The sequence below is a fragment of the Bubalus kerabau genome, chromosome 22, assembly GCF_029407905.1.
Source record: "Bubalus kerabau isolate K-KA32 ecotype Philippines breed swamp buffalo chromosome 22, PCC_UOA_SB_1v2, whole genome shotgun sequence".
NCBI lineage: Eukaryota > Metazoa > Chordata > Mammalia > Artiodactyla > Bovidae > Bubalus > Bubalus kerabau.
In genome coordinates this window covers 44061923-44075271 of record NC_073645.1, presented here as the reverse complement: position 1 = coordinate 44075271, position 13349 = coordinate 44061923, and the positions used below count along the sequence as shown (strand labels likewise).

At 38.9% G+C, this 13349-nt stretch overlaps 1 protein-coding gene across 16 annotated transcripts in view; it reads left to right on the top strand.

Moving 5' to 3' along the window:
• The window catches only part of ATE1 (arginyltransferase 1), a 163872-nt gene that overhangs the window by 2954 nt on the left and 147569 nt on the right, over positions 1-13349 (top strand). For all 16 annotated transcript variants that reach the window (XM_055559998.1, XM_055560008.1, XM_055560007.1 and 13 more), the window contains exons 2-6: positions 283-346; positions 2788-2850; positions 7735-7838; positions 10081-10326; positions 12775-13004. In XM_055559998.1, the coding sequence (XP_055415973.1) occupies positions 283-346; positions 2788-2850; positions 7735-7838; positions 10081-10326; positions 12775-13004 (707 nt within the window). The remainder of the gene's footprint in view (positions 1-282; positions 347-2787; positions 2851-7734; positions 7839-10080; positions 10327-12774; positions 13005-13349) is intronic.

Sequence of the window (13349 nt, the reverse complement as noted above, 5' to 3'; positions counted from 1 at the left end):
GCAGTGGCATCTTAAATTTATGGTGTCATAGACTGTTGACTAATTCTTAAGTGCATGTGATCACTTTCTGTGTTTTATTTTTAAAATTAAGGTTAAATACATGATGTGTTTCATTTGTGTTGTGTATTGTGTTAAAAAAGGACGAAGTATGTGCGGACTTTGATTTCTCCAGTGTGAGCTGGATTTTTTTTGCTTCAGTATTCACACTTTAAAAATAATGCTTTGAATTTAGAAAAGTAAAAAGTTCCACCCGTTGTTATGAACATGGCACTTATTTTTCAGGCATGTGGGCACATTCAATGACTGTGCAGGATTACCAAGATCTCATAGACCGAGGATGGCGAAGGTAAATGCGGTTAAAGATCTTTCTGAGGGTACTCAGGCTCTTCTTATAATTGAAACATATTATTTGCCTTTAAAATGTTTTCCTGTGGTTGGAAATAGGTTTAATAAAATTTTTATTATATTTTGTGTGTAGAGCTTGTTTTCTCCTTTTAAAGATGTTTATTAGGAATATTTCACAGATGTAGCAAGAACACTATAATGAACTTCATGTACTAATCACCAGGCATCGAAAGTTGTTAACATTTTGTCAGTCTTGTTTCATCAGTTTTCCTTGCTCCCTTCAGTGGACTGAATGTGTCTCCCCCAGAGTTCATATGTTAAGTCTTATATGGAGGTAGGGCTTTTGGGAGGTGGTTAGGTGATGAAGATGGATGGGATCATGAATGGGATTCTAGTGCCTTTATAGAAGAGACCACAGAGGGTTCTTTTGCCCCTTTTGCCACGTGAGGATATGTAGAAAAGATGAGCCAGAAAGCTTGTCTTCACTGGACATCATTTCTGTTGGCACCTTGATCTTGGACTTCCCAGCCCCAAAACTACCAGGAATGTATTTCTGTTGTTTATAAGTCACTCAGTCTATGGTATTTTGTTATAGCAGCTTCAATGGGATGAGATATTCCCCCCTCCCCTCCTCCCACAAAATTATTTAAAGCAAATTTCGGATATCATGTCATTATACTTGTACTAAATATGTGTTTCTAATAGAGAAGGATTTTTTTTTCTCTTTCTTAACATATCCACAATATCATTACCATGCTTTCCAATTTAATGATAATTTGATGTCACCTGTTACCTAGTTTTGAGATTTTCTGCTCATCTCAAAAAATTTTCTTTTACAATTGGTTTATTTGAATCAGGATTTCTTTAAGGTCCACACATTGCCTTTGATGGCCATGTTTTTTTCGCAGCTATTTTTGTGTAGATGATTTTAGAATAACTATTAGGTAAGGTTCCTTACATAAGTATGAGCAGTATCAAGTGCCCTGTACCAGTACTGCCCAGATTGAGCACAGCAAATGAAACTTCACAGCTTTCCTTAAACATAATAATGAGGCCCAAAATGTGGATAGATGTAGGTCAGATGTGGCAGGACTTTGTGTGCCATGATAAGGAATTTTATTTTTATTTTTTTAATGGTCCGGGGGAGCTATTGAAGGCTTTTATGTCAGAGAGAAAAGTAATGGAATTTGAGATCTGGAAATGATGATTCAGATAGCAGAGAGGTGTCTGAGGGAGTGATTCTGAAGGCAGGAAAATGAGTCCTAGAGACTACTGTAGTGTCCTGGTGTGAGGTGGTGAGGAGCTGCTGTCCTAGTCAGGAGCGGTGACTAGATTAGGAGCTAGATCCGAGGGGGCACACTCACGAGACGTTTCAGAGGTAGAATGCTTGCTGGCAGCATATGGAGGTGCACGGGAGTGAAGAGCCTAGAAGGACTCCCAGATTTTCGGCTCGGGAACTGAACTCCTGTGTGTTTGCTAGGACTGCCATAACAGAACACCACAGTTTGGGCCCCTGGAGTGAGAGAAATGTATTTTCTCATGGTTCTGTAGGCTATGTCTTTTAAAAAAATTATTTATTTATTTATTTTTGGCTGTGCTGGGTCTTCATTTGCTGTGCAGGCTTTTCTCTAGTTGCGGTCATCAGGGGCAACTCTTGCTGCGGTGCATGGCTTCTCAGTGTGGTGGCTTCTCTTGTGGAGCTCAGGCCCTGAGGCCCTCAGCCTTCAGTAGTTGGGGCTCCTAGGCTCTAGAGCAGAGACTCAATAGTTGGGGCGCATGGGCTTAGTTGCTCCGGGCATGTGGGATCTTCCCGGATCAGGGATCGAATCCATATCTCCTGCATTGGCAGGAGGATTCTTTATCACTGAGCCCCTAAGGAAGCCCTGATGTTTCTTTTTATGTCCAATTTCCTTTTGTGATAAGAACACCAGTCCAGTTGGATTAGGACATATCCAAATCTGGACAAAATTGAGCTTGTAGTGTCATGGGTCTGTATGAGCTGAGATCCAGAAAGCATGGAAAGGATCGGGTTGGCTTGGGAGTACATCATGCTGGTGCCCGTGGAACCCACACATGTGGATGTCGTAGGAGCAACACGCATCAGCCCCACAGCTTCCTGGGCAGCTTTTTCAGTATCAAGGTGGGCGGTGGATGGAGGGAGGCATGGAAGAGATTGCAGATGCTTGATGAGAGGGTAACTGAGGTTACCTCGGTTATCAGCTGTGGAGTACATATGCCAGGGTTTAGGAAAGGAAAACTTGGACTCTGGTCCTTGGATTACCCACCATGTAAGATCATTTAGCTTGTGAAGAGTAACTCAACCTCAGTTTTTACCCTATTGATTAGATTTTTACCTTAATTAATTTCATATTCCTGTACTAATCTACTTTGCTGCCTATGAGAAATATGTATGAAATTAACCAAGCTATTCTATAATTTTAGAAGCGGGAAGTATGTGTACAAACCTGTCATGAATCAAACATGTTGTCCTCAGTATACCATAAGGTAAGAATTTTGATTATTTTCTATTAATATGAAGGTTATATAAATTTTTTTAGTAGAATCCTCCTTTTTTAAGTGTATTTCTGTTCTAGGTACACGTTCTTTATAAAAAAAGCCGACAAATTTTTTCTGTATACTGATGCTGTATTCATATGCTAATCAATAGCTTTTAATAATATGGTTTGATTAGTTCAGATATAAATATTAATGTGATATAAACATATACTATTTAGCAATCTAGTCAATAATACGTGAAATATTGGGAGAATATTGGCAAATACTTAAATTACTTTTAGGTATCAAATTTTTATCACTTTAGCCTGGAGTCGCAAAGAGTTGTACACGATTTAGCGACTGAAAACAGCAACAGCACCAATTCCAATTCCCTTGTGTATGTGACGCAGGAGTTTCATTCAGCCAGTGCTGCAGAATCCTGTATAAGGAATAAGGAAGAGGAGGCTGGCACTTAACCTGTATCTGGTTAGAATCTAGTCTTCTTCACTGGAAAACTCAAACTAAAAAGTCTGGTTTCCTACAGAGTGTTTGCTTGGTTTTTCTTAATATTTTGTGTTTCTCTTGTGCCTCCACTTAACTCCACCCTAACATGGAAGGATTTTTCCCTTCTCTGATTAGGAAGGTCCTTCCTCTTCTCCCTCATCATCATTTTCCCCTCCCCCTTCCCTTTCCCCTCCCTCTTCCCCTTCTTCTGGTAGCAAAAATAGGGAAAGTTGGTTAACATTGTGAAGAATATGTCTACAGTTTCAGCCTGTATGTATACTCTAGATAAAGCAAGCACAGTTGTGTCCATCATGCTCTGTGGGTCCTCACATCTGTTTCCCTTAGTTACTCTTAACTTGTTTTGAGGTTGTAGACTGTTTTGAGAATTTAATAACAAAACAAGACAGGGAGCATATAGACAAAAATAATGTAACATTGAACATACTAATTTTAAGGTGATCACTGACTTTCAAAATTCACTGATTCCTGGTTAATCCTTTCTCTTCTGTAACTGGTCAAGGGACTGGTACAATAAAGAAAAAAGATGACTATCTAGTTTACTGACAACATCTCATTTAGTATAAAATGAGAGTACCTCTTTCAGCTTTAGCCGTTACGAAGTGGTAACGTCTTCAAAGACAGAAATCGTTTTCCTTCCGATAGCAATTTCTCATTGGATTATGGCTAGGATTCTGTTCAAATAAGTCTGAAGTTGATTGGCCTGAACCCTGAGAATCTCTATTCAGAAAAGGCCCATTTCAGTGGGTTAAGAAAAAGATAGAAGCATCTGTGATTTATTGGGTTCCTGTCTCATATAAAGCACTGTTCAGGTGTGTTGCTTTTATGAAAAGGGACTCAGTGAACATTGCAAGACAAAGTATTTACAAAATGTGCTTTTTTTTTTTTTTTGCATTTTATAATTTTACATGGGATCGAATGTTTCCTGAAGGGACCTCCCTGGTGATCCAGTGCCTGAGACTCCAAGCTCCCAATGCAGGTGGCCCCAGTTTGATCCATGGTCAGGGGACCTAATCCCATATCCTGCTACAAAAGATCCTGAGTGTCAGGACTAATACCTAGTGCAGCCAAATTAAAAAAAGAAATTTCCTGAGTTGTTACTCTTTATACAACTTCATTTTTACATGTTGGTTTTTTTGGAGTCATTTTGCATATCTTTGGTTATTTTGCTGTTTACTACAGTAGCTGTGCAGTGAGGCCTTAGGTAAAGGCAGTGTGGTCTAGCCTACAACTTAGCTTTTTGTTAGGCAGATGCTAGGGCCTGGCCAGTGTGTGAGTAAAAATGAGGATGAACTTCCCTGTCTATGAATTTTTTTTTCAATTTTAATTAATAGTGTATTTGCTAACACTTTAAAGAATCAAATAGGTTCCCGTAAAGCTTATTTTGCAAAATGGCAGTCCTCTGAACCACCCCTCTCCCCTCCAATTCCTATATTCTGTTTCTCATTGCAGTCACTTTCAAATCTTTTAACTGATTCTTTTGTTTTTTCATCTCTGTGTCTTTAAGTAACATGCTTATATAATTATGGGGCTTCAGTGGTAGCTCAGGTGGTAAAGAATCTGCCCGCAATGCAGGAAACCAGGGTTCAGGGAATGGTGCCCCACTCCAGTATTCTTGCCTGGAAAATTCCATGGACAGAGGAGCCTGGCAGGCTACAGTCCATGGGGTTGCAAAGACTTGGACATGACTGAACAACTTTCACTTTCATTTTTATATAGTAATACTTCATTACTAAAAGGTTGGTTTTCTCCATTATCTCTGGGCTTCTTGCTCTGAAAGATAAGGGTTAAACTTTATTTTACCCCACTTCCCCTTGTCACAAACTCCTATTTGTCTTCATCCCCAACTTCCCAAAATTTTGGATGTATGTAGTCATCTCATTATGGCTGTGTAAATAGACTTCACAGCTCAGCCATGTAGTTGTTGTTCAGTCTTTAAGTCATGCCCAACTCTGTGCAACCCTGTGGACTGCAGCACGCCAGGCTTCCCTGTTCTTCACTATCTCCTGGAGTTTGCTCTAACTCATGTTCGTTGAGACAATGATGCTATCCAACCATCTCATCCTCTGTCATCCCCTTCTCCTTCCCTCAATCTTTCCCAGTATCAAGGTCTTTTCCAGTGAGTCAGCTCTTCACATTAGGTGGCCAAAGTATTACTTCATCTTTCCTGCACAAGTTTTTCCTTTCCCTGGTTTGCTCATTGTCCTTTTTGTTTACCTAGTCTTTGAGGCTGGAGAAGGCAATGGCACCCCACTCCAGTACTCTTGTCTGGAAAATCCCATGGACGGAGGAGCCTGGTAGGCTGCAGTCCATGGGGTCGCTAGGAGTCGGACACGACTGAGCAACTTTACTTTCACTTTTCACTTTCATGCATTGGAGAAGGAAATGGCAACCCACTCCAGTGTTCTTGCCTGGAGAATCCCAGGGATGGGGGAGCCTGGTGGGCTGCCATCTATGGGATTGCACAGAGTCGGACACGACTGAGGCGACTTAGCAGCAGCAGCAGCAGCAGTCTTTGAGGCACCTATTACCAGTTTATCTAGAAGTGCTCCCCCAGAGGTGTAAATTTCCTCTTGCTATGTTTAGATGCTTTAGGTACTGTATCATTTTTATCTCCTTGATGAAAATCTTAATGGAATCTTGTGACCTGCTGTGATCTGAATAGATTGCCTCTGTGCCTGATAAATCACTGGAGTTTCTTTTTGACTCTCATTTTGAGGATTCCTTTTGGGTCTTGGTTTGCATCTTGTCTTTTCTACTCTCTTTCTTGTATTATTCCTTTATTTTAGTGAAGCACCTTATCTAATAGTTTCTTGAGAAAAAGTGCATAAGAGGTAAATTTTTTTAGACTTTGGAAATGTTTCCACTGACTGCTCATACTTAACTTACAGTTTGGCTGGGTATAGCAGTGTAGATTGAAAATAATTTTCCTTTAGAATTTTGAAAGCTTTGCTCCATTGTTGTCTTATTGCTGTTGAGCAGCTCAGTGGCATTCTGATTCTTGTTCCTTTGTCCAAAATGTTTTCTTTCTCTTTGGAAGTTTTTTTTTGTCTTCAGTGTTTTGATGTTTCATAATATGTTTCATCATGTTTGGCAGTGCATCTGTTTTCATTCCTTACGTACGTGCTTGAGACTCCTCTTGTCTAGGGGCTCCTCCCATCATGTCCCAGGGAAATTTTCTTGTGTTATTTTGTTGATCCTCTCCTTACCATTTTCTTCTTTCTCTTTTCTCATGTCTTTATTTAGACATTGGACCTTTTAGACTGATTCTCTTATTATTACTATTTTTCTCTTTGATTTTCCATGTCTTTTGGGAGATTTTCTCAACTTCATTTTCCAGGTCTTCAGTTCAATAGAAAACTTTTAATTTCTTCTACTCTATTTTTACTTCTAAGAGATTTTTGTTCTTGGGCTCTTAAGTTTTTTAAGGTTTCCTTCTTCCTGTACACTCGATATCCTGCAAGTTACTTTCTTCAACCTTTTGGCACCTATCTTTGCTTTAGAGGCCCTCCTCAAGTGTCTGGTGATTCCAACCTTCAAGTGTCCCATTGGAAATTTTATGTACCTTGGTGGGTCTTGTTTACTATGGGCGTTAAGTAGGGTGGTCTGGCTAACCTCTTCTTTGGGGGAATCTCTGGGTCAGTATTTTTCGTTCTGATCACATTCTGGAGAGAAAGTATCATCTGCTGATGTTCTGGGACTGGGTTGGGGATGTGGGTGACTGAGGTCTCAGCGCTTAGCATGAAGGCTTTCATTTAAGCTTACTGTTGGCTGTGAACTTACTGCTTTCAGCTGTGCCTGTATTCCTCACAGAAGAGGCCTTTTTTTTTTTTTTTTTTAAACCCTTTCTGAAAATGTTGCAATTTTCTGCTGGGTTTAGAGACTCATCTGTGCTGAGCGGCAGAGAGTATGAGATAATAACTTCTTGCAAAACAGACTTTCAAGGGATCTTCCTAGTTCTATACCTGCTTTCAGTCTTCTCTCCCACGGTATCAGGTATCGCCAATCCCTAAGACTTTTAGGGGTAACGTGGAGAAAATTGGGTATCTTTTTGGCTTTTCCCGCTGTTGGCTTAGGATTCAGTTTCTCTGGTCTGCTAAGTCAGTTAGCACTTGTACATCTGCTTTCTAGCTTCCAGCGTTTCTCCCATTATTTTTTTTCCTAGTGCTTTATGTCTTTTGCTTTTTTTTTTTTAATAATCCCTTAACTGTGTTTTAGTGACTTTTGAGATGGGATTAGAGACTACTTTAAGCCTTGTCTTTAACCAGAAATGCCAGTCATGAGCTTTTCTTCATTGTACTATTACCTAGAACTGATTTTATTTCTTCACAGTTTTAGTTCACTTTTTAAATACTTATTTTGCTTTCCTAGGTGCCGACCTTTACAGTTTCAGCCATCAAAATCTCACAAGAAGGTTTTGAAAAAAATGTTGAAATTTCTGGCTAAAGGGGAAATTTCAAAAGGAAATTGTGAGGGTAAGATGAGATGGCGGCTAAAAACTATTTATTTTAAATAGATGTTTCTTTGCAAGGTTCTCACTTTGGCCAATTTCCTAGGTAGCGGAAGGCGGTCGCACTGCAGTCAGGCGCTGCGGTTACCGCGATGGTGGTGGCTGCTGGTAGCCCTGCTGTTACACTGCGGCCGCTGGCCCCGAATCGGGGGGTATGCCAGGGAGGGTCTAGCTTGGGAGGAAGACAGGACCATTGTAAAGATGTCGTTTCCTGGAATGTATTGAAATTTTAGTTTTCCTGATTCTTTGAGAATTCTTCATTTTCTTTGATCCTAATGATACCTCATGAAGTAAATAGAAAGCGATACTGTCTCGAGGCTTCCCTGGTGGCTCAGCGGTAAATAATCTGCCTGCAGTGCAGGAGACCCAGGTTCGATCTCTGGGTTGGAAAGATCCCTTGGAGGAGAGCATGGCAACCACTCCAGTACTCTTGCCTGGAGAATCCTATGGACAGAGGAGCCTGGCATGCTACATTCCATAGGGTAGCACAGAGTCAGACACAACTGAGGCGACTAAACAGCAACAACAGCACTGTCTCTGGAGAAATAAATGCTTATTATCTACAACTTACATAAGATTACATAATTATTTATAATGCAGAGTAAAGCTCAGATTTTCCATGTTTGAGTAAGGTCTTCAGTAAATTATATTGCCTGAAAGTGAAAAGTGAAAGTTGCTCAGTCGTGTCCAGCTCTTTGTGACCCAGTGGACTATATAGCCATGGCATTCTCCAGGCCAGAATACTGGAGTGGGTAGCCTTTCTCTTCTCCAGGGGATCTTCCCAACCCAGGGATTGAACCCAGGTCTTCCGCATTGGAGGTGGATTCTTTATCAGCTGAGCCACAGGGGAAGCCCAAGAATACTGGAGTAGGTAGCCTATCCCTTCTCCAGAGGATCTTCCCAACCCAGGAATCGACCCAGGGTATCCTGCATTGCAGGCGGATTCTTTACCAACTGAGCTATCAGGGAACCCCTGATAATAAGAATTCTTATATTGCCTGAAGCTTTATTTTTTTTTCCTTATGAATTTTGAATTTGGGTGTATTTCCTCAAATTGCCTAGTAACATTTAATTAACTTGGGTTTCTTTGCTTTTTCAGTTTTTTCAGTGTTTTGCTGTTCTTTCTTTTTTATTTTAGCGTTTTCCCATAGGTACTCCCTAACACATGACCATAAGAATTGGGAATGCTGCCCATCCTTATAGCTCTTTCTCATTTCTGCCATAAGAAATGGCCTACCCTGGGAGCCTCCCACCCCAGCATTAGCTTGTTAATTCATCCCCCAAGTATGTTTTGAATGCTTACAATGTCCCAGTCCCTCTTTTAAGCACTGGAGATACAGTGGCCAGCTAAACAGGTATGTTCTTTGCCCTCATGCACTGCCCTTAACAGAGCAGGATTCAGGACAACTTGGAGCAAACTTGGCAGAGCTGGGGGCAACAAAGAGGCCAGAAGACTCCAGGTCATACTGAAAACATCAGAATTTTGCTGTATCTCTGCTTGGTGTTGTCAGTAGGAATCACGTTCTGAGTTTCAAAGATTAATATTCAGATATGTTTTGAGGATACTGTCCATTTGTAAGTTGAGGATTACTTGTCCTTTTATGTAGCTTTTATATTTGTTTTTTTATTGACTTGTAGGCTTTTGAATTATTTATGTCTGCAACTTAATTCATAAGAGTGATGTATTCATTAGGATAAAACTAAATAACTGTAACGAGGAGACACCAAAATGCAATGACTAAAAATTAATAGAAATCTGTTTCTGTCCTTGCATCACAGTCCAGGGCAGGTTTTCCAGATTGGCCTGCAGCCTGCCGCCCTCCCCCCCCCCCGCCCATTCTGGGTCTCTCTTCAAGTGATTTCTGAGGTCACTCTGGTTTTTACTAATCTAGCTATCGGGGAAGAGAAAGGGTATAAGTTCAGGGTCACCGATTTCCTTTAAAACAATGAGCAAAATTGAACCTGTCAGTTTGGTTCTGTCCCACTGGTGGGAGCTCAGTTACAACTTGTGAAGGGACTGGGGCGTTCCTTTTCCAGGGCCCCACTGTCTCCATCACAGCCCTGACTCCGCAAGATGGGAGAATGGACTTGGTGAACACTCAGTAGTCTCTGCCACATTGGAGAGAAGAGGGCACGTTTGCCGTACATGTCTCTTGGTTGTGTCAGATGGCCTGGCTGATGGACTGTGATTTCTCTTTGATTTGTAGATGAGCCCATGGAGCCCACCATGGAGGATGCTGTTTCCAGTGACTTTGGGTTAATAAATAAATTGGATATACACTGTGACCTTAAAACCCTCAATGATGACCTCAAAAAGAGCTTAGAGAGTGAAGAGAAGAAGAAAGCAAAGAGGGAAGAGTCTAATGAAATAACCCATTCACAAGATATGGAAGAGAAGCTGGGCTCTGGTGAACCGTCGTGTTCAGTTAAAGTGCATACAGCTCCTCAGCCAGGTAGTGGAAGTTTGTCATCAGGCCACATTAAAGCCAAGATTGTCTTTGTGCTTGAGACATCATCATCCCTGAGCCCTCTCGTGAGCTAAAAAAGTGAAACACTCATGAAATCTGTAACATGGACCCCTGTTTTGTACACCTTATTATTACCTGAATTTAGATGAACAAATTGTTTAAAAAACCTAAAATAATAGCCTTATCATCCCCTAACACAGACATTTTAAGAGTTCCATTTCTTTTTACTACCTTAAGGCCCTCGAGGTTTGAGAATCAAACTTTTGTCTGTGAGAAGGTAGGGTGTTAAACATTTTTATTTTTAGTGTTAACTGAGACACAGTAGATACTATGTCTGAAATATAGACATTGTGAAATTCTTCAAATTTGCCATTAGATTTCTTTGTGTGTGTTAGTTGCTCAGTTGTGCCCAACTCTTAGTTACCCCGTGGACTATAGCCTCTGTTCATGGGATTCTCCAGCCAAGAATACTAGAGGGGGTTGCCATTTCCTTCTCCACAGGATCTTCCTGACCTAGGGATCGAACACGGGTCTCCCTGCAGGCAGATTCTTTATCATCTGAGCCATCAGGGAAGCCCACTAGATTTCTTTATGTAATCATAATTAATTTTAGTTTAAAATTTTCCAAATTAACAAAAATTTCCATGTAGTTCCCTGGTGGCCTAGTGGTTAGGATTCCAGGCTTTCACTGCCGTGGCCTGGGTCCAGTCCCTGGTCAGGGAACTGAGATTGTGCAAGCTGTGCAGCCAAGAAAAATAATTCCACATTTTGATATTTAATTTCACCTTTAATAAGGTGAGACTTCTTTCTGTATTACCACTTATAAAAGAATTAGGCTTGGAAAATTTATCCAGCATTAAATGGGTTTATTATATATATGTGTGTGTGTGTATATATGACTCTTTGAAAAAATTTCATTAAATGTCAATTTGTATAGTTACTATACTTCAGTTCTTGAGTTTGTTCTTGTACAAAATAATCCAAGGGAGAGATTTTTTAGTATTATTTTAGTTTTTTGTTTGAATTATAAGTTATATGTGTTAAAACACAGTAAACTCTGCATTTTTATTGATTTTTTTTGTTTTTTTAAGGTTTCATGGCATTTAAATTGCTGGTCTGAGATTTCGTCCTAATAAGAATGGTCCAGTACAGTGTTTTGAATGATTTAGATAATTTCTTTCAACTCTTACTCTCTTGGTCATTAGGGTCAGATTGTTTACTATTTTTATTGTTTATTATAATAATTGCTTACATAATTTGAAAAACCTTCATTTTGGAGAATTTCAGAGGCAAATGTAGACTGAATATTATAATGGATTTCTATGGAGCCTACCCTCATTTGAAACATTATTGACTTATGATGGCAGTCGTCTTTTTTTTTCTTCTAGTTTTATTGGGATATGGTTGGCATATAAATTTGAGAAATGACACATTTCTCTGGCCAAAGTAAATGAATTTTCTAAGGCAGCAGAGTGATGGCTAATTATAGAGTTAGTTTTTTGTTACTGGTTTATTAAAAAGTCATTTTTTTAAAGGTACATTTTGTTTTTAGTTGAGTTAATGAAGTTGTAATTTGGTCTCATTATCACTATTTTCTCATTAAACTAGTTTCTTTTGACCAGATCTTGGTCTCTGACTGTCTCTTAACACTCTTGGTCTTAATTTTCTTCTGTATAAAATTGACTTTTTTATGATTTGTAAATACTGTGTTTCAGAATCCTAAATTTTTATAAACCATTTTTCTTTATTAATAGTTTTTAAAAATTAAAAAATTATGTGTAATGTTAGAAAATTGGGAGAAAAGAGAACACTACAAGAAAAAGGGAAAATCCTTTCTTTATTTTTAAACTGTTAAACATTTTTAACAGTTAAAATGGTTGTTAATGTGGTGGTATATTTCAGATTTTTTCCTAAGTATTTAATTGTATAATATATAATGTTTTAATAGTGAATAATGACAGAACCCCTAAAATTTCTAAAGCAATTAAAACGGCTGTTTGATATTCTATTGCTTATTTTAAAAATTATGCAGTTGTTCTGTAACTTGGCATCTTGATTATTTTGAAGTTTTCATTTGTGTTCACTCTTAGCCTTTATCTCTTATGATTTTCTTGGAATAGATTCCTTGAAAATAGCTTCCTAGATTAAAGGGTATTGACTCAATTTTGTAGTTTTTAATAGTAAACATTTTTTATATTTTAAAGGGTTGTCAGCTTGATATTTGCTCTTTTAAATTAAAATAAGGGGCTTTTCTTCTAAGATAAATTTAAAGATCGACTTAGAGGTCTACACCATGAAACCTCTGAGACCTCCACTCAAAGCTAACCTAACAATTGGAACTCTTTGGACTGATTCTGTAGAAGCTTTGAGATTTTTGAAAAATATTTCTGGAGCCAAATGTGATTGATCTACTGTTTTAAAATTCCTTTTTAGGCAGAGGCGCAGATTTGAGTAAGCCTCCATGTCGAAAAGCAAAGGAAATCAGGAAAGAAAGGAAAAGGTTAAAACTCATGCAGCAGAACCCAGCTGGAGAACGCGAGGGCTTCCAGGCTCAATGTCAGCCCTCATCTTTGCTCCCGCCAAAGACTAAATCCAACCAACCCAAGTCGCTTGAAGATTTAATTTTTGAATCTTTACCAGAGAATGCATCACACAAGTTAGAGGTACCTTGGAGGACTTTTTTTTTGTTTTTGTTGATTACCTTCTTGCTTTTCACTTGAGGATTATATAGTTGATGTTTTACTGTTTATATAATGGGAAATTAAAGTGAACTGGGATGGAGTGGCACTTAATATTTACTAAGTTAGTTGCCTCTTGAGGAAAACTTTTTTTTCTTAAGGTTTAAAAGGTGGCTACTAAAGTTGTGAAAATTCCAGTTTTAGTGTTGTTATTATTTGAGGTACTCTGGCTTTTTGTACACCTTAATTGAAATTTATTCATTAGAGTGAAAAATTTTTAAATAACTTATTTAAAATTTCATTTTTGGCAGTTTTGGTTTAGGTAGTGAA